This window comes from Athene noctua, chromosome 5 (genome assembly GCF_965140245.1).
Source record: "Athene noctua chromosome 5, bAthNoc1.hap1.1, whole genome shotgun sequence".
Lineage (NCBI taxonomy): Eukaryota > Metazoa > Chordata > Aves > Strigiformes > Strigidae > Athene > Athene noctua.
The window spans coordinates 12,049,981-12,071,626 of NC_134041.1; the positions used below are offsets into that span (position 1 = coordinate 12,049,981).

A 21,646-nucleotide genomic window follows, 5' to 3' on the forward strand; every position below is an offset into this window, starting at 1 on the left:
TTCTTAAATAAGTGTTAAAAGGCAAGTACTGTCTAATATAGTGATAAAACACAGTGAAGTGTCTTGAAAGTTTATAGCCCTTGGTGTTCTTCCTAGGTTGCATATTAGTAAATTCTGAGCAGTAAATTATACCATTGCTTAATTTTATCTTACTGTTTTAATTCTTTCTTTGCAAGTTATGCAGGCTGGGAGGATGCTTGCCTTCCCGGACCAGCTCTGAGTCTGGTAATGGGTTGGTCTTTCTAGCCTTCTGTCCTGGAGACCTGGTTTGAGATCAGCCTTAGGTCATGAATGAAAAAGGATTGATGGTGTTAGTGACCCTTGTGCATGCTGTTCTTTATCACAGGACTGAGAGGGGGTTGGTAGTCTTTGCTTGGGGGAGAAATTGCAGACAGACACTGAATGGAGTGAGTGGGGCCACTTGGGTAGCTGTGAGGAGAGGCAGGAGAAGTTGTAGGTTGGGCTGGTTGGGTGGCACCAGGACAGGAGGTATGTTCATAGGGTGGCTTTGAGAGTAACAAAGAGCGAGCTGAAAACGGAAAGTTAACATAGTAATCTGTGTTTAAAAATAATAAACCGGTTCCTTTCCAGCTAAGATCTTTGGATTAGCTTGTTGTTGATTTTAGTGGGGATCATTTTGCTGACCAAGCCAATCGTGTATCTCTTCACGTGGTTACGCTGGCTGAAGGAAGAGGGTGGTATGAACTACAGTGCAGGGACGGGACTGAGTATCCAGGGTCAGAAACCTTTCGAGTCAGCTTTGCTGATGGAGTTGTTCATGTAATTACATCCTAAAGTGCTTTGCTGCAGCTAAGCAAGGCAGCCTTGTGAGCATGCTCTTCTCTAGCACTTACAGGGAGTAGCACTGACCCCATTCGCTTCTGTGACCCTGCAGTCCAGCTTTTTATTTTTAAAGGAAATGATATCACTTTATTTGCAAAACAAATTTCGGATTTTAAAATTCCCCCTCTGTACGTAACTCTTATTTAAAATGAACATAGTACACTTGACTTTTGTTATCCTTCTGCAGCGATTACCCTGGCTGTTTCCTGTTCTTGCCTTTGTTTGAAACCCGTTGGTTGCATGAGCTTCTGCAAGTTATGTTGTCCGAGATGTGTGACTCTGGGAATGCCTTTGGGTTAAGCTTTGGACGTAGAATCTTTGCATAGGGATCATCATGCAATAGACTATCACCTTCAGGTCTGCTACTTTTCTGGCGTGTCATAGGAAAGACATTTGTCATAGTCTGGGCTGTAGTGGCCACAGATTTATTGAGCTGTGATATCAGATGCACTCTGGGGAGCACGGACACTGCTGCCTTGGAATTGGGACCAAAAAAGTTGGAAGCAGCATGAAAGATGATGGAGCAGCTTAGAATAAATTTACAGTGTAGGGGGGAATGAGACAGGCATTGCATCAAGTACTTTATTTCTAGCACTGAACTGTTGGGATGGGGTAATGAATGGAGAAGGTGGATTTTACATCCCTGGGTAACTCAACTCAAGCTGTGTTTGGAAACAGTCATGCTGAACTGAACAAGCTGCTGGTCTCAGTGTCATCTGCTCATACAGTAAGGAACCATAATTCCCTCTGCAACAGAAATTGCTAAGATGAATTCCATGGCCAGTGTTGTAATGAATTCAGGCAAAACAATTTCAGAATCAATGGGTCTGCAATTGATATTTGGTAAAAAGCACACCCTGGCCTCTGTATGAGACAGCCCTCTAATAGCAACTCAACATCATGGTTATCCTGTGCCCTGGGGAACTGAAAAGCTGGTTGGCTTGGGGGCTACAGAGGATAAACCACTGAAAGGCTGTTTGCCATCTGAGTTTTGTTGTCTACAGCATGTGTGGAAAATAGGATTAGCTTCACAAAGTGTGAATTTTCTTTATTACTTCAAAAAGCTTAATTTTTCTAGCATTAGACAGACGTAGTGTTTCATGGTGGGGCTAAAATGTTAGCTGTCTCCCTTTGGATCCCAGTTGTTCCGAGCTGAAGCAAAGCAGTTGTGTGTGGGCACCAGTGCTGCCCTCCCAGTGGCTTGACTGGGAGTGGTGCTCTCATGGCTTCTCTGCTTAGAGAGCTCTGCTTGAAAAGTATTGCCAGCTTGGGGGCGGCGTCCTTCCCCTTTCACTTGTTCTATTCGAGCCTTGTGTGAGTCGGTATCTTTCTTGAAAGCATTTTATTTTGTTTGCATGTTTGTTTCCTGTTGGGAGCCATTTTCCTGGATGGGTTCAGTCTCTTTCCTCCTGAAGCTCCTGGCTGGCAAAGACCTACTGGGCCATCTTGAGGTCATCCCTGGTATTTTCCCTCCAGCGTATTCTCATGTGACTTGTCCAGCGACTATCCTGAGGAGTGGATGTTTGGGTGTGTGCAAGACTCTCAGGAGGATGCCAGAGCTGAAGACTAACTTTTTGAGCTGAGTCCATTCCATGTTGTCATCACCTTTTTCTGTGTGTTTGGCCAGGGTGCTTCCCTCAGCCTGGCACCCCGAAGACGGGGTCTTGTGCTCAGAGATTGCTCTGGACCAGGTGTTAGCAGTGATGTGAGGCACATAGAGGTGGTACTAGAAGAAAGAGCACAATAGAGGAGTTGGGCGGAAGAAAACTTAGGAAGCAGTGCGATGTGCTGGCAGGGCTGCGTGCAGGAAGCTTGTGCTGCCCATGCTGCCTTGGTCCCACCAGCTTTGCCTCTCTCTGAGCAGGGCTTTCTCCTTCCCCCTGCCCAGCACCTGCACTCTGGGTCACCCTTCATCTTACCTCTGTAGGTGCCTCTTGGTCATCTCTAATTTCCCTGCTTCAGTTTTTTCATCTGAGTGTTGAGGCAGGTCTCTGTGCTGACCGGCCGCCAGCATGCTGGAGGTGCCTGGGGACCAGCTGAGTTCAGCTCCTTCTCTCTGCCTGGAGTCGCTTGTGTCCCTGGCAAACCAGGCGGAGGGAGGAGGCTGGTGGGAGGTTGCCAAGACCTTTCCTCCAGCTTGCTGTGCTCCCAGCTCTGAAGAGAACTGTTACATTTTATGGACCATTTAGCTTCCCAATGGTGATCCTAATTCTTCACAGCATGTATGTGCCATTTCTTGGTTATTAAAAGGACCCCTGAAAAGGAGCTGCCCTCTGAGTCAGTGCTCTTCCATGCAGTTAATTGCAGGAGGGTTTTGCTTAGACTGTGAGGTTTAATATTTCCAAACTCTCCCTGTGCTAAGAGGGTGAATTAATACCCAAGTCTCCCTGCGGCTGCAGGGACTGACCCTTGTGTGCCATCAGTAAGCAGGCAGGAGAAGAATGCTTCTGCCAGGAGTAATTCAAACTTGGAATTGCTCTGGAAGAAGTCCACTTGCTTTCTGCATAGAGATCAAGGGTGCTTTAAGGGCTGGCTGGCCAGGTGTTTCAGACTTCCATCTCTATATCCTTATACTGTGTGGCAGTTCAGGTGCCAAAATAGCTTCCATTCCTCGAGGGCCTAAGCAAGTTCCACGCATACTGGAAAAGGAATGATTACCTTGGACTAATAGGTTCAGCTGAAGGATGGATGGCTGTGGTTGCACAGCAGGTGTGGGAGGGAGGGAGGGAGGGATGGATGGATGGATGGATGGATGGATGGATGGATGGATGGGAGGTGGTTCAAGGGGACGTTCTTGTCAGGTCACCGTGCTGTGTGTGAGAAAACAAAGGTGGCAAGCCATTAGGCTGTGTGGTTTGGGTGTGAGGAAGCTGCTGAGGTCCCCTGGCATTGTGAAATGCCAAGTAAAATGTTGCTGCCACGTGGAGCACAGCAATGTGCCAGAATTAAGGAGACGTGTAGGGAGAGCACTTGAGGAGAGTTAGTGCATGTGAGGGTGATGGACTTAGGCAGAGGTTTGTCATCAGGGTTGCCACGCTTGGGAAGTGCAGTCTAATGGCAAGACCACATGAAATGGGAGCTTGCAAGGACAGTGCTAAAAGTCATCAACTGCTAAAGTTTTTTGTGTTTGCTGGAGGCCTGAAGCAAATCACTGGCTTAAGGGGCTCTAAGCACCTGGGTCTTGCACTGGATTTACAGGTAAGGTGAAATTAGGAGGAGGCTAAGTAATTAATTCCTCTTGCTGTGACCAGGATGATTCTGACTTGCCACTTTTCAGAAGTTTCTTCAGAAGCTGGTAAGGACTCTGGTTGTGAAACCCAGGAAGCAAAGAGGATCCCTGGGTGCCTGACAATTCCTTTTCTCTGCTGGTTCTTTCTCGCAGGCAGCCTCAGGCTGCCTGTCTCTTTGTTAAGAGAGTGACAGCAATGTGACACCGTGAAAATAATTACTAACAAATCACGGTGGTGACTGCAAACAGCTCGCTGTCTTCAGAGGCATGTCAGGGAGCATTAGAGCAGGGCCGTGGGAGCAGCAGAGCGGCTAGGGGCTCTTTCTCTGCTCTAGGCTGAGGGAAGATCTTCGGAGACCTTTGGTGCCTGCCACCTCCGCATCATTCCCTTCTCATTGGCTTTTTCTTTCTTTCCTCCCTTCCCTGGCTTTGCCATCAACAATTAAGCCCATTAATTGCACAGTGAGTTCGGGAAAGCTGAGAACGGTAAGACTGGGCTTCTGCCTTCCCCAGATTCAGCAACCAGCAACAGAGCAGTGGAGGAATTTCTGGAGGAGTATCATGGGCAGAAGCACTTCCAGGCTGTGTTTCCTATGTTGCAGCCCTTGTGTGTTGCCCAGGGCAGTGATATTTATTAGCTGTGTGCTCCTAGGTATTCATGGGCTGCAGATACAGTTAAAAAAAGGCCTGTGTCCTTGTCCTTGGGAGCCTCCAGTCTTGGTGAACCTGAAAGTAGGTTTGTATTTCTGTAGATCATCAGCAAAAGGGCAGTCGACTGGCATTTCCAGCAAAAAGGTGGGCAGAGGAATGAGAGATCCTTCCAGGATGCAGTAGGGACGGTTGCTGATCAGTGTGGTTGAAGCTGCAGTGAAGATGATCCTTCAGAGAACAGATGGCAGACAGATCATGGGTGAAGAAGGTGGTTGGTACCAAACAGAGTAGCTGGGGGAGCCTCTGCAGGGATGAGGCTGCTGTGGCCGTGTTGGAGTAGGAGCCTTTCTACAGAGCTACACGAACAGAGTGTGAGGGGAAGCTCTCTATAAAGCCTCTCGTTATATTGTTGTAAAGCTCCCTCCAAAAGGGAGGGTCTAGCAGAGATACTGATAAGAAACTGCAAAGCAGCTGCTGACTGAAGCGTCCTTCAGCAGCACCGATAATCAAACCCCTGGGCAGCCTCTGAGAGGGGAGCTCACAGCCTCTCCTGGTGGTATTTCATTCTCCGGTTTGAGAACAAGCCGTGCCATTTGGCAATTACCCACGCAATTTGGCAATTTCCCCTGGAAGGAGAAGCAGAAGGTGCGCGTGGGAGCCTGCTCCACCGAGCAGCCCTCTTTTCCCATTCCCCTAGTTACTCAAGTGATTTTTCTGACTGTCACATCTGTAAATAATGTTGCTGGCGTATCTAGCTAGATGCAGAGTGGCGATGGAGGGGGGAGGGCTTGCGCTGAGGGTGGCTGTAACAGCCCCTCTCCCCAGCTCATACAATATTTATGCAGGGCTGGGAGTCGGCGGCACTGACCTCTGGGTCGTGCTGTTAAACAGCTCCCGCAGCCCCTGCATCCTAATTGCTGCACTTGTCCTTTGCTCTGGAGGATTCGCTGCTCCTTCTCTCCAGCGAAGCAAATACTAATGGCAGCTTGTGTTTGGAGGTGGGGAGCAGTCTCTTCCCCACAAGGAAAAGACAAACTTCTTTCCCCTTGTGCAGATACAATTTGCAGCTGCACAGAAACCTCTGCTTGGACCCTGTTACACAATGTGCCATGCTCCCAGCTGCTGCAAGCCTGGAGGCTGTGCCAAGAGCCTGTGGAGCTTTTGTGTGTGTAATTTTGGGTTGTGTATCATCAGAGGGGACAGGGAGGGGATTTACCTCATCCCACTGGCCCCTTGTAGGATTTCTCTTTTCCCTTTAGTGGGAGAGGAAAGAAGGGGCAATCGCAGAAGTCATTTGAGAGAGTAGACCTGGTTGATGTGGTGCCAGAGGAGGGCAGAGACAGTGCCAGGAAAGAAGAGGTGTTCAGTGTTACAAGATAGAATAGCATGTTTTCTTGTAGATAAATGATCTGATTCAGTGAGTGGGAGGAGGTGATGCAGAAGGCTGGACACCCTCTATGTGGATGCTCCTGCCCGCCTTGCAAGCGATACAGCTGTGGCTGGAGTTGGAGAGGTTTTTCACCTGGCAGGCAGGAGCTTTCAGCGATTCAAGCGGTTCAAGAAAGCCCAAAAGATAAAGCTCTTTGTTAGGACTGCCATGGCTTTCCCCCATGCCGTTTGACTGGGCTCTGTCCTGTTGAGGCTTCACGTCGGGTGTCTGCGAGTCCAGTGACCTGGCTGGCCGCCCACGTCCCTTATCCTGCCTTCGTGAGCTGGCAGGTCCCCTCTGTAACTGGAAAAGTGCTGTTTAGACTGGAGACTAATGGCCTTTAAGTGACATGATTGTGTTATGTTAAGCATCTATAGGCTTTACCATTAGGCACTAAACAGTTTATGACTCATAGCAGAGAAGCCCTTGTCCTGAAGAGTTTATACGCTAAATAGTCTGGACAGGCAAGGCATGGAAGAGGAAAGGTTTCCTCCTGCCTGTCTCACAGCAGGTCTAAGGAAGGACTGGAACAAGATGTGTCTTCTCAGTTCTAGAGCAGCGTCTTGCTCTAGACTTTTCATGCTCCGGTTTCCTGGGGAGAAATACTTCTGCAATGGGAGTTGTGCAGTGGGAGGAGAAGCACGTTTAATTTTAGCTTAGTTTTTGTGCGTGTTTTGGTTTTGAGGGGGCTTAGACACGATGCGTTGTGGGTGCATCCATTGCATCAGATATATTCCTTCACTTAGTGTGTAATTACAGTATGCTGCAGCAGGAGTCTGAATGCTCCCTCTTAAAACAGTTAGTATACAGAGGACTGGGCAATTACTAAATTTGTGTCTGTATGAAAGACTTTGTAAGAGACCATATAGATAGAGAAAGGACATGCTCTGTGTAATCAGGCTCTACTGCAGCGTGAATCACAGAATAATTTAGAGATCTCTAATCCAGTCCCCTACTCAAAGCAGAACTACCTTCAAACTTAGATCAGGTTGCTCCGGGGCTTCTCCAGATGAGTTTGAATGTCTCCAGGGGAGATTCCACCACCAGTCTGTTCCAGTACTTCATTACCTACACGGCAAAGAGTTTTTCCTGAAGACAAATTGGAAGTTCATCTGCTGCAGCCTGTGGTCATGATGGGTGACTTTCACTGAGAACATGCCTGTGTGGCAGATGTACCCAGTATCTAATTTTGTGCACTCCTATTCATAAGATGTTGTATTCAGTAAGCAGATGGACTGTCACAGCAAGCCAGTGTGTGGAAATGTGTTTTTAAGGGTTTTTCATAGTGTCAGGTTCCCAAGGCTGGGGGGGAGCGACCCAGACTTGGAGACTTTCCAGTTTCTCTTTCCTTGGGAGCAGCGTCATGCATTTCTGATGTCAAAGGGAAGTCCACCCAGTCATCCCCCCTGTCTGGGAGGGCTGGTGAGAGCATTTGCTGTACCCCTTCACTGATCTGGAGGACTTGGTGTGGAGGAGTGCAGAGCTTCTGCCTGCTGCACTCCTAACCTCAGCTGAACTGTGGAGCCAGCGAGCTCTGGTTTCCTGCATGGTAATTAAGTAGTTATTTAAAAATCAAAAGGCTCAATTCTGATCCTACTCTCACTGGCTACTTACTAACTCCAGGTAAGAGTTACTCCAGATTTACTCCCACATGCACAGCAGCAGAATCAGGCCCAGTAAATAGAGCTATGAATCTTTTTAAGGGAAGCTGTTAAGCAGTAACACATAGATTTATTGTAGCATCATGTGTGTGCAATTGTTGATGAACATCTTCTCTCAGCAGCTGAATACCTGCTGTGTTACAGCCTTGCTTTTAATGTTGAGATAGCATCTCTGCCAGTATCTAGCTGACGCACAGACAGATACCCATAAAAGAGCCAGATCTCTCATGGTGTTAAATGCTTTCATGTTTCATTAAGGTTGATGGCAGTGGAAGGCACACAGTGCTTTGCAGGACGAGCAAGTCACAATGAGCCACTTGTCCTGTGTCCTTTTTGGTGGAATTATTTTCCTAGTCTATACATTGCTCTCATTGCAGTCTGGGGTGACAGCCTTTTCCATTCACAGGCTAGCTGCTTGGAAAGTATGGATGTTGAGGTTCTCCCAGATTTCTTAGTACCCAGCAAAAATTTCAAGAAGAGGGATCTGGCTGTTGGCATATGATGAGTGTTCAGGCATTTCAGCCAGTGCTGCTGTGAGTCCTAAGTGTTAAGGCTTGCAGCTTGCCTTTTAAACTTCTTAGGCAGGAATATGCCTGGTAGAGAGAAAGCAGCACTGTCCAGAATGGACATCACAGAAAAAGAAATGAAGGTCTGAAAGTGCCAGGTACTAGCCTCGCCGCTTAGCCTGGGTTTTCTGGCCTCATTACACTAATCCAATTAAAGATTGATGGAAAAAGATAACACACACTCCAGTGAAGGGGTTTGTGTGGCCACTGCTTTCCTTCCTAGGCAGCTGGAGTGGTCCTAGTTATCTTGTGCGTCACCACACCTCCCTGGGCCCTGAAGACCCGCTGGTGCTTCCGTATGCCATGGTGTGTGCTCTTCTCCTGCATCGTGTCTCTCTTATTACTAATGGAGCATGGATGCATTTTAGCTGCTGGTCAGCCCTCATTAATATCCAGAGATGACAGGTTGACATTTGTAAAGAAGACTTGCATTGACCTTCATGTTGTGCATCAGTGCGGTTGCTGTGCGGTGCCCTGTGCTGGATGCTTCTTCCTGTGCTGCCTCAGGAATGCATTTGTGTGAGCAAAGGGACGGGCTGCTCTGTAACCCTTTGCTGCTGCTGGGAGCACAGGCAGTACAGCTGGATGTCTCTCCATGCCAAGGACTGGTCCCTGCAGGGCCTCCATCCATCCCAGTGAACAGGACGGGTGTTGGGGTTGCACTTGTGGCTCCTTTTGGAGGTCGTTATTTGCGTACTGGGACCTTAATGGAAGACAGCTTCATGCTGACAGCGACATCCTGTCTGCTTCTTTTTCCTGGTTCCTGTCTGGGGATGCAGCAGAAGAAAAGGCTGCGCTGCCCAGGCATCCTGAGTGCTGTCAGTCGCCTGTCTGTCCGCCGACCCACCCCATCCCGGCTTGAGGACTGCTGCAGCCCGCTTGGCAATGACATTTATTAACAGAGGGGGCTTTGAAAAAAGGCAGGCTGCTCCTGCAAAGGCTCCTTCCTCGCTGTAACTCCGTCTCCTCCTCTCGCCAGCCCGTCTGAGGCAATGGCTGCTCATGTTGAAATTCATTAGTGTTTCCTGACAGGCGATGGAGGCTTGCTCTGTCTGTTGCCACTTCCCGGCTCTCATGTCCCTGCTTCACGCATGCTGATATTTAAAGCTGATGTGTGGCTTGTAGGCTTGTTGCACTGTGACAAGTTTGGGGGAGGTTGAGAGAACTGAGAAGGTGTAAGGAAAGCAAAGAGGGAGGGAGATGGGACCTGTCTAAGGGTTTCTGTGAAAGCCCAGGGCTTTTCAGACCCTCTCCAAATGCATTGTCTTTCCACAGTTACTGCTTGTGAATTTTAAGTACAACCATGCTGGGGTGGTTTGTCCTGCACTGATGGGGGGCAGAGGGGGATGGTGCCGTAGTTGTGCTCAGTGAGAACAGGGTGCAGTCACCTGACAAGGGCTTATCCAGCAGGAAGCAAGGGCAGATGGGCTCCTCTGGCCCCTTGGCAGATCTGTGGGACTAAGAAGCATGTGAGTGGGGAGCCAGAGGTCTGGCAGGGGGTTTATCCCTCCATTCTTCTTTGGACAGAAGCATGAGGGGAGACTGGCTCACCTCCTGTCTCTTTGCACTGAGTGGCATAGTGACTCCAGCACTGGGGAGGAGACATCTCCTTGCCAAAATCTTGGGTTGCACAGGAAAGCTGCTCCAGTCTAACTTGAAATATTGGGACTGGGAAGTTGGGGTTTGGGGTGGGTTTTTCTGGAGGTATGTGTCAGCGTGCTTCAGGTTGCAGGATGGTTTGGGCTGTCCTGTGTGCCCGGGGCAGCCTGTTCATGTGCGGGTGCTATGACATCATGCTGTCAGAGCCCTTCTGGCCCAGCATCTGTGGGATGCTCCTGCAGCCTCAGTGCACTGGAGCAAGCTCTCAGCCCTTTGTGTCCCCGGACCATTGAACCCTGCTGGTTGGGACTTACTGTTTTAACAAAGTTTGGATCAACCTAAGGCTGCCTTTTTGGGAAGGTGTGGGTTTACCTAAATTGCTTTAAATTCCCAACTGGGCTTCAGCTCCAGCCAGGTTCAGTGCAGACAGATGTGGCTTTGCCTGTCATGGTGCTGTTTCTCTACTGAAACATCTCAGGTGCCTTAGCACAGGATGTTACTCCCTCGCTAGCTTTCTCTGTTAGGAGAGGGCACCCAAGCCTTCCTCTTGACATGGCAGACATCCCCCCCCACATCAGAACAGAGCAGCACCTCTGCGCTGCATGGTCCAGAACAACACCTTGACCAGCCTTGCTTTGAACTAGGGTGCAAGGCTGAGATGGTTTGACAACTCCTCTCTTTGGCTGCTACCCTGTTGCTGTTGTATACTGCAGCATCCAAGCTTCCTCCAGGCTTTCCAACCCTCCTTCAGCAAAGGATTCCCGGGGCAGGAGCCTGCCTGCCCTCTCCTTTGCAGCTAGTGCAGTGGGGTTGGCCAGGACACAATTAAAGTATTCTGCATCTCTTACAACACAAGGTCTCCAGGGCATGGATTTTTTGGAAGACTGAGACCAGGTCTATAAAGAACAAGATTTAATGTCCCTTTATCTTTCCCATAGAGGGACTTGTTCTTTTAACTGGCTCAATATCAATACACCCAGTGTGTAGAAAGTGGCCCAATTTCTTTGTCTCCTGACATCCTGAACCCAGAAGCAGATGGACATTAACCAGCTCTGATTAGTTGGGAGAATCAAGCATTAATTTTTTATACGCCAGGACCACCTGAGTGACGGAAATCAATTATGGCTGCCCCTCCCCCTTCCATATTAATGTGGTGGCTCTGAGCAGAGACGGAGGAACCTGTTGAAATGAGAAACCCCTATTTCTTAGTTTGACCCCCTAGATAATTAGGGTTAAATTGATATGCTATCGCACTGGTGACACATTTTATCTGCCTCTGTTTGTACAAGAGGATACAATAGTGGAGGAAGGACCAATTTGTGCCCTGCTCTAGCTAACCAGACCGAGATAAAAGGTGTCACTAGTACGATAACGTTCTTGCCTCATGCTCCTTTATTGTTGCTCAATTTGCCTTTTTTTTTTTTAATCCTGTTCTTTTTCTTTCAATACCCTTGGTCATATTTTAACTCCATGCCATCGCATAATGACGCCCTGCTAAATGTGTGTGGAGATAGGCAACTCTGGCTGACAGCCTTCCCTGATAACCGAATTCCAGCCCATCCATCACTAGGCTGCTCTCCTTAACTTAAGGAAAGTGATAACTAAAGCAAGGCCGTTTATCACCGCCAAGCTGTGCGCTTCTTGCTGCCTTGGAGAGAGCCAGCTTCAACAGGAGAAATGCAGCCATGTCACCTCGCCTTCTATTTGCATCCCGTTCATCTGCAGACCCCATTTACCCAGCAGAGTGGAGGAGCAGGGCTGAATGGAAATCAGAGCCTGGGGTGGTGAAACCTTTCTGAAAGTGCTGCAGAGCTGCTACTGCTGACCATAGTCCAAAAAGGACTTGGACTTGCTTGGCTGGTGGAGGAGAGAATGCTGCCTGATGTCACTTGCTCTTCTGCCCAAAGGGAACCTGCATTTCGGGAGTCAGTAGAGGTTGTATGCTCCCATCTCTGCTGCTGGAAGGACAGACTTTATCAGAGATGTGTTGGGGGCTGGAAAATCCCACAGACATTTTCAAGTTTCTCTGTATCAAGGGCAGTCATACCTGAACCCACAGCCTTTGGCTGATGGGTTGGTTTTGAGAGTCAGCTTCCTTCCCAAGGGAGCTTCAATGTTTGGGGAGGCAGAAAGACCTTGATCAAAAAAAAAAGGATCATGGGATGTTGAATGCTGTGAAATGTGCCTCCTTTACCTGAGAGAGGTCCAAATCCTGAGCTCTTTACTCAAGCAAAGCTGCCCCCAGTGAGAAACGTTGACTCTTGCAAAAACAACCATGCTGAACATAAGACCGTGTTTACCAAATGAGCTGCTCAAGTGCATGGTGGCTCTGATAAATGGACTTACTTGTTTAGAGTCCCTAGCACTTCTGTTTCCCAGGAGAGCGACAAATGTCCCTTGTTCACTCCAACCTATAGAAGATGCTGGAGAAACTCCTGCCTGGTCACCAGGCTGAAAAGTGATGATGAGCTTGGAGCTGGGGAAAAGATGTTGCAGGGGTGTTTTCCTTCCCGTAGCTACCTGGGGACCTGGCTTCTGTGCTGTGAGAGCTCGTGGTTCTCTGTGCTGGGAGTGATACATACACAGACTAGACCAGACCCATATGGCAATCCTTTGCTAAAGGCAGGTGTCTGTATCTCTGCTGGCCTGGAGCACCAGGCCTGCATCTTCCAGCTCAGGAAGCTGAGCTTTGGTCCGTACTGCTGACAGGCTGCCCAGGTTATAGCATGAGCTTAGGTCTCCTAGTGCTTGAAAAACTTGGTGAAGTCTCTCTGGTGCTAATGTGAAAGGAGGGGAGCACAAGCGTGGAGGGGGAGGGGGAATGTCCTTAGGTCACACAGCTTCACAGGCAGTTTCTGGGGTTGTTACTTGTTTGCAAAAATGCGTCATTTATTTAGTTGACATATTTATTTGGAGCATTTATTTTCTCCAATTAAAGACCCACTGTCCAGTGCCCAGGGCATACTGCCATCAGTCTCAGGGTGGAAGCAGAACCAGACTGTCCAGTTTGATGGGCCTTTTGGTCCCACAGGGATGGGAATGTTTTAGATGTCATTCATTGCACTGGGTGGTTAGCTGTCAATTCCTGTGGCTAAGAACAATGCTGTACTCACTTCTTCTGGGCACTATCCAAATATTAGGTGAATTGATAATTATTTCGCTAACTGGAGCTAGGCTGAGACCTGTATTAATGGAAACCTCTTGGGCTGGGAGGGAAAACTCAGCTTTTAGTAACATACCTTTTGCTAACTACTGTCATCATCTCTAGCTAAATGTGCGCAGTCTAAAAGAGGTTGAGCTGTTCACACATCTGTATTTAGATCAGTCATTTGTTTTAGATGATTCCTTTTCTTGTGATCTTCTTTGATTTGGGTACTACTAGAAAGCAGCTTTCCTGGAGAAAGAGCTTTCTTAGCATGCTGGTTGGGGCTGGTGGGATCTGTTCAACTGTGGGGTGTCATGGATATATGTGTAATGGCTGTAAAATGCATGGACCAGGCTGCTATTTCTGTGATGGCTATGCAATTGCAAGGAGTGACTCCAGGTGGTTTATTTCAGCAGGATGGTTCTAGCATCAGATGAGCCGTGCCCAGAGATGAGACTGTGCTGTCAAGTCACATTGCTTAGCCTGCAACTTGCCATAGCCCTGCTGCTTGCAAGCTTGTTCTTTTCACTGACTTCCTGCTTTCAAAAAGATTCATCTGGATCTCCTTATTCAAATGTGTTTGTATGACTTAAATTATTGCCCCTGAATGATGACAGTGTGCATCTTTTCAGGACCAGGCATTTGGTTTTGGCACAGGGAGTCTATTCCTTAGCCTAAGCAGGGCTCACGAAGCCCATACGCTGGTGGGGCCCAGTGTGTGCTGGCTCCGTTGGCTATACATTCCTGGGAGATTTGCTTGGATAGTTTGCCAGTTTCCTTCCTTTTCTTCTCATAGAAAGGGAGGCAGCGCCAAGACCAGACCACTCTGGCACTGCAACTACGCTGAGTCTCGTGTTATCTGCAAGTGCGTTATCGGTATCCTTTCTTCATCTCCTTACTTGGGAAACTGCTTGTAGGTCTGAAGAGATGCTGCCCTTTCATCAGAGGGTTTGCAGCTGGCCTGAGTGCTCAGGTACTGCATGGGATGCTGATGATGCACCCTGGCTGAAGGTGATGTACCTAGCTTGTATCCACATCTGATCAGAGCTTGTTCCTGAATTTCAGCCTTGAGTCTGAAGTCCAGTCTGGATTATTCACTCTTTCCTCTGTGGAGAGTGGGAGAAGGCTTTGCCCTGGACATGGTCTGTGCTGGGATGTTTGAGCAGCTGATGCTGGCACTCACAGCTCTTCCCTCCTTCTCTACAACCTCCTTCGACAGCCCCCAAGTGCCCGAGGAAGTTGTGAGATTCCCCACCCCCCTCTATTTGCAAAAGCAGATTTCTGGGGTTGTGGCTTTTAACATGCACAAACGGCTCTAATTTAGTCATTTATTTAGTTGACATATTTATTTGGGATGTTCCTTTGCTTCGGTTAAAGATCCTGTGACCAGTGCCCCAGGCGTGCTCAGCAGTACGTGAATGAACAAGATCCATCAATTACTCTTGATCAGATCAAACCGGCCGGGGAAAACTCACATAAGTCATCTCCCTGCACAGGCTCGGCTGGAGCTGCACGGCTTTGCGACTCAGCCTTCCCCATCTGAGGGGCGCATTGTAGCTCCCCTGCAAACGCTGAGGTTGGCACAGTGCGGGAGAAGGAGTTTTCCAGATCCTGGATTCTTGCTGTCCCTTCAGGCAGTCCACCTGCCTCACCGGTGCTGTTTTGGTTTGTGAGCAGCTCACTGTAGGAAGGGAGAGGTTAAATACTCGCAGCTCTTGGTTGCTGATGCTTAAACCCCTAGTGAGACAGTGCGCAGCACCTTGCATCTTCAGAGTTGTGACTGCTCTCTTCTTCCAAGCACCTGCTTGGAAAACAGCCTCTGCTGTCTTAGCCCTAAAACGTTGGTCATGCAGCATTACTACCTAAAAAATGAGTGCGCTGGTGTCTCCTTCCCTCCCTCATGTCTCTCAGTGTTTTAACTGTTAAAGCCAAATGGAGAAGCACCAGGGCATGACAGGTGAATTGTCGGTCCTTCTGTCTGCCCTGTAAGCCTCTAGCTGAGCAGGATGGTTTTGCAGGGATTTGTGATGAGTTCACTTAGCGAAGGACAGCCTGGATGCTCCAGTCGTGTTTGTGTGTTAGGCACTGTGGTAGAAGACTACCTGCACTTGCATACAGCTCCCGTTGAAAATACTCAGTCTGAAAGCTGTCAGCAGCCTGGATGTGGCTGGATGTATATGTCTTCAGCCAAGCTGTGCTCTCATGAGATTTTTTTGCCAAGAGCTACGGTCCTTCTGATGTGCAGCATGTTACAGCAGGCTTGAGGGACTCTTCCATCTCAACAAAATGCACTTAAGAAAACAGAGTTTGTGTTGTCAGGACACTGATTGAATCAAACCTGCTCTCTCTTCTCTCTTACAGGTTACCAGGACAATGCCAGTACTTAGGGCTGCCGGTTGCTGATTACTTCAAACAGTGGATTAATCTGAAAAAGGTACTTTTGTGCAAACTGCCATGGTCCCCGTCTCCCTCCCCCCTCTCCTTGTCCTTCTCCTTTCCTCTTTAAGGAGGTGTCTAATAACTACTGCTGTTTTGCATTGAAATGAGTTATTTTCTCAGAAGCTGGGCTGAGCGAGTCCTCCGGCTCCCTATTGTATCTCCTCTAATAGAGTCTTACTGTTCTTGATGGGATGTGTTCTGCAGCTGGGGAGAATCCCATTGTGGCAGGCACAGTGCGGTGTCTCCATATAATAGTGGGACACTGTGAGCCCCTCTTCAACTAAGGTTTTGTTGCCCCAGTGTTGCTGACTCTGTTTTATTTTGCAGCCATATAAGGCTCCTAGGAACTCAGTTTCCTTCAGATCAAATTCTGCTTGATAAACGTTTGGAAATATTCCCAAATAAAAATCAGTATTTCTCTTTGTGCTGTGGGGAAGGGGAGCTGTCTCAGAAGCACATCCACCAAAGAAACCAGTGGTCACTTTGCAAAGCAAATACTTTGGACTTTACTGTCTGGTGCGTTGTGTTGCTCCACGCCTTCTCTGGGTGGTTAAAGAGCAGCTTGCTGTGCATCCATCTGCACAGAAAAATGTGGTGATACCATAAGCCACAAATCAAAGTGGGAAGAAAAGAACAAGTGTGATTATAAGCAGTAGCAGGGGGAGGGGGGAGGCTGGGGTCTGTGCCCAAGAGAAACTGGGATGGCCCTCCTGGTTAAACCTTTGGATGAGTAAGATTCCCTTCCCCCATCCAATTTAATGTTTTATTTGGGTTTCTGCGCCTTTTCCTGGTAATTAGGGGTCTCAGTAAGTGGAATTTGCTTGTAAACAGCTCGTTGTACTTGTGGGCTTTTCTTTTGTTCTTTTATTTATTTATTGTTTTAAATGGAAGCATGAGTGACAGGCTGAGCGGCCGCAGAAGGACAATTTGCATGATCTGTTCCGTCAAATAGGGTAGAACATGAACTTAACAAGGGATGCTGGCAGCACATTCCCGGCTGAACTTGTCAAAGGGTCTTGTATTTCCCTGCTGTCAGAGCAAATCTTTTGGCTGATTGCTGGTCCTTGGTAAATGAAATCTGAAAGCACACTGGGGCATTCTGCAGTTCAGTGACCATTAATGATCGCCATTTGAAGTTCACTAAACTTCCGGTGAATGGATAGCAGCTATATAACCAGCAGGTTGATGGCTGCAGAATAATAATATTTAAAAAAAAAACAAAAAACAAAACACCTCCCTGTGTTCCATGATGTTGGCTAAGTAGGTTGATCCAGTCGTGCTCTTCCTCTGGGCCTCAGGATGACGGATTTATGGCTCTTTCCCATAGTTCGAGGCTCCTGGATTTAGCATGTTAGGAGCTGGGATTCATCGTAATGTAGACATCCAGGCAAGTGGCTGTTCAAGATGGAAACGTTCATGTATTGGGCTTCAGTAAATACTGTGGTACTAAGTTGAGGGCTGGTGAGCGTCCATAAAGTACCAAGCACAGGGCTAAAAGCAGGAGGAGGTGGAGGCAGAGGAAAGCGCTCCCCTGCCAGCAATCTGGAGGGGTCGCAAGCTGAGTGTGTAGGATGGGGGCATGTGAGTTGGAGCCTGTGTCTTCTCCCCCTCTGCAGATGTGTTGCTCAGAAAGTAAAGCTCCAATGTCCTTCAGATCATGCAGGGAGGGGACATGTGTGAGAAATGTTCATCTTTGTTCAATCCCTCTAATCCCTTAAAAATCTAAAGTTTTTCTGACTCTTTAATATCTGATGCCCTGTGACACAGGGTGGTTCCAGGGTCCTTGTGCCTCTTTGGGAAATGACCCAGGTTGAAGAGGAGAGCAGGGACCTCTCCTGTCCTGTGGCTAATGAGCTGCCTCCCCTGGGGCTTGCTGTTACCCCAGGGTGAGGATCTTTCTGTGCCATTCACTGCCCTGCTCTCTGGGAGTGCTTGTAGGGGAACTACCTGTGTGTTTTTACAAGAGGATTTCTAGCCTAGTTAACTAATTTTGGCCAAGCAGTGGGACCCAATGGGACCCCAGTCTCTTTTGAGTGAGCTCCCACTGTGAGACAAGTGAGGTTGGACCGGTATCTAGCCCCTCTTCTCTTCCCTGCATGGCTCAGGTGGCCCCTTTTCCCCTCCCTCTGTCACATTACTGACTTAGAAATACCTCCTAGGCTGAGTCTGCCTCTGACCTGATCCATGAAGTGAAGGTGTTGGGGAGAGGGTGGTGTGAAACTGCTTATTTGTAGGTCATGGATAATGCAAAGGTGGATGTTTCAGATGTTGAGAAAACAGTTCATGTGAGTGTAAATTACATTTGTGACAGAGAGCTGTTTCCTACAGGATGGCCCCACCTGCATCTGATGCCTGTCCTTTGGGTCTCTGCTTGTGAGCAATGATACCAAGAGGACCCTACTGAGTTTGGGTATTGCTGCTGCAAATACAAGGCAATGCAAAAGAGTGGGATTACATACGGAAAGGTGTGTGCATGAGGCAGACGCATTTGTATACCTCTGTGTAGGTAGCAACAAAGTATGTTCCAGATTCCTTCTGCCCATGTACACATGGCTTCAGCTCCTCTTTGTCTCCATTCTGTATCATCTAAAGAAATGGTCCTTGTCTGTGCTGCCTCTGCCAAAACACGGCATGCTCCAGAGCTCAGCAGTCCCTCTTTCCGAGGTGGTGAGACAGTCTTTCCCAGGGTTCATTCTCCAGTAAACTTCTTTCCTTGTCACTTCTGTGCTGCAGGAGCAATTGAGGTAAGCACCCTGTGCCTCCAGACCTCTTTCAGAGTATGCAAGACTTGCCTCTCGGGCAAGCTGAAGATGGGAATCAGCTCCCCACTAGTTGCCATGCTTGTGTTGCCCCAGGATGCCTTTTTGGATTGATCTGGCCATGGAGGTGGTGGTGAGCTCCACACCTGACTGCTGCGATGGTGGCCACAGTGTCTTGGGATCTGTGAAAAACCCTTCTATGGAGGACAAAAGGAGAAAAGCTGCCTGTGCACTTGACCACATTTGCTGAAGTTTTACCTTGCCCTATCCCCCCCCCCCCTCCCAGTCTGCTAACGCATCCCTTCCGTCAAGCCTGATCGGTGTTTGCTGACATTTTTAATGTCACTGAGCGATCTTGTATCTCTGGTGAACTGTCAGTGTAAAGCTGACTTGGGGCAGAGAGTTTATCATGTTCTTCACTTTGATTAGCTCAGCCTTGTGGGAGGGCAGCAGAAAGCAGAGGAGGGTTTCTCTGAATGCTGCAACATTTCAGATATCCCCCTAAACCATCTCAATAGAGAGCCACCATTCCACCTGCCAGTTCTCCTTATGTGCTTGTCATGTCGATCCACAGAGGCCCCATGGGTTAGAACTAAGGTGCAGAACCTGAGCTACCTCATTGGAGCTGGATGCTCAGGATATAAACAGGAGGGTGCTTCATGTCAGGAGCAAGGGGCACCAGTGGAGAAATATGTGCAGAAAGCAGGAGGCTGTGAGTCAAGATTTATGTGAAAAGGAAAGCTGCTACAGCTAACAAGCTACAACCAAGCTGCTGCCCCAAGAGTATCCTCAGGTAGTCTGGATAAATTCATTAGTGCTTATTCTAACACAAGGATCAGCTCTCATTCATGCGCCCTTTGCTCTTTCGGGAGCCTCTGTGGTTTATTGTTCCAGGTCCCGCTTGAGTTAGCAGCGTGGTCGGTCCGTGATGGATCCTCACCCTGCGGGGATGGAGCCAGTGCTGTGTTAGGCTGAGGACACGGTGCCTGCGATTGCAGGGCGGCTGGGAGCCGGGGAATGGGAAACCCGGCAGGCAGCAGGAGTGCCAGCACCGCCAGCTTGGGGAGCACGTCACGGAGGGGAGAGTGGTTTGATGGAGGGAGGAGGTGGAAGAAGGACAGTGAAGCTAGATTTTCTTAGAATTAGCTTGTGCAAGATCCTCTCTGTGTCTGTCATGACTATCATGGTTTAACCCCAGCAACTAAGCACCATGCAGCCGCTCGCTCACTCCCCCCCAAGTAGGACAGGGGAGAGAATCAAAATAAAAGAAGTGAAACTCATGGGTTGAGATAAAGACAGTTTAATAGGACAGAAAAGGAAAAAAATAATAATGTTAATAAAAATAATAAAATGACAATAATAATAAAATAATTAGAATATACAAAAGAAGTGTTGCACAATGCAGTTGCTCACCACTTGATGACTGATACCTGGTCAGTCCCCAGACAGCAATCTGCCACTCCTGGCCAACTCCCCCCAGTTTTTATATGGGGCATGACATCATATGGTATGGAATATTCCTGTGGCCAGTTTGGGTCAGCTGTCCTGGCTGTGTCCCCTCCCAGCTTCTTGGTCATGAGAAGCTGAAAAATCTTGACTTGGTATAAACACTACCGATCAACAACTAAAAATATCTGTGTATTATCCACATTATTCTTAAACTAAATTCAAAACACAATGCTGTACGAGCTACTAGGAAGAAAATTAACCCTATTCCATCTGAAACCAGTACAGGGCCAGAGGCCAGTAGCCGATGCTTGCAGGTGTAACAAGGAGAGCATGGTTCAAGTCAGCTTTCTCTGGTTTCCATCAATTGTCTCTTCAAGACTGTGAGCTGGCAGCTGCCCCTGGACTGCTGTGTTTAGCACCCACTGTTTTTACCATGCCTGTCCACCAGGAAGTGTATGCCCTTTTATGAATCTGCTCATGCTTTTGGTTTCTACAGCATCCTGCAGCAATGAGTTTTGCTATTTAATTATGCATTAATTATACTCTGTTTATTCATACGTTGTGTGAAGATGCAGGTCCTTTTGTTTCTTTTAAACCTACTGTCAGATTTCTTGGACCTAGGTCTTGTATTGTGTGAAAGAGAAAATGTTTCCAGTCCTCCTCTCTTGTGTTATTCTTGACTTGAGACCTCTGCCATACTTTTGCTTAGTTGTCTCTCTGCCAGTGCAGCATAACTTGTTGGAGGGCTGGCACAAAGGCACTTGGAGGCTCTGTGACTCTAGAACTGGGTTGTGGAAGCTATTTTTAACACTGTAGACACTATCCTGATCTTCCATTTCTTCTCTGGATATTATGCAGTTACAAGGTAACAGAGGAGTAGTTTATGTAACCACTAAGGGTTTGCTTTATTCCTTGTTTTTCAAATGATACTTTTTTAAAAGAAAAACCAAAACCAAAACCAAAACACAAGCAAACAGACAAAAAAAAAACCCAAAACAATTTTCATACCCAGCACAGAGCTGCCCCTTTCTCAGGACAGCTATCCTAGCATGTTTGACTATCTTTGATTTCTGTTCACAGAGGACAGCGTGTCTTTAGATAAAATAACAGTGGTTGCTTTACAAGTGACAGAAAACTGGTCCTAGTTTGACATCCTCCTGAAGTCCAGGAGAGTTTTTATGAAAGGCAAGAGCTGAATGATGTGTGTGGATAAATGCAGCGCCTCTTCCCTGGCCATCATGAGAATTGATGGAGCCTTGGAGAGCACAGTGTGACCATGCTGGAGGTGCCATGGCTGTGTGCAGAGCTGGCCTTTTCCAGGCCCAGCCTTTATTGATGTATAGATACTTGTAGTTGAAAGCAAACTGTTAATACACATTCACAAATGCTTTAAGGTCACCTACATTGTGAAATCTGACAGAGGAAGCATGTAATAGGATGTTTTTGTTAATATTTGGCAACTAGAAATAAACACATCCTAAACAAACAGAGATTTGTTAACAGCTTTTTGTCTCTCCTCTGAATTAACAATTCCTTCTGCCTTCGGGGTGGGAGGAGGAGCTCTGAGTGCTTCTGAGGCACTTGGTGCTGAAGTATCTTTGGACAAAGAACACTGAAATGGGTGCAGCTGAAAAATGGTTTAATTGTTTGCCCATATGCCTGGAAGTTGCTTTCATGAGGTTTAATTTAAGGATTTGTGCTGATTGTTATCAATTGCCTGTTTATTGGATTAGTGCCTATAGGGAATATAAAATACCTAGTAAGGTTAGAAATGATGGAGGAGGACTTGTCAGGCAGAGTGCTTCATGACCAAAGTATCAAGCATGTGAGTAGATGTTGCCACTTAACTGCAAAGAGTTGCTCATATGCCCACGAT

The 21,646-nt window shown here is 47.8% G+C and overlaps 1 protein-coding gene across 3 annotated transcripts in view; it reads left to right on the top strand.

The window, feature by feature from the left end:
• The window catches only part of ERI3 (ERI1 exoribonuclease family member 3), a 136,440-nt gene that overhangs the window by 39,134 nt on the left and 75,660 nt on the right, over positions 1 to 21,646 (top strand). For all 3 annotated transcript variants that reach the window (XM_074906338.1, XM_074906340.1, XM_074906339.1), the window contains exon 6: positions 15,485 to 15,557. In XM_074906338.1, coding sequence (XP_074762439.1) covers positions 15,485 to 15,557 — 73 coding nt within the window. The remainder of the gene's footprint in view (positions 1 to 15,484; positions 15,558 to 21,646) is intronic.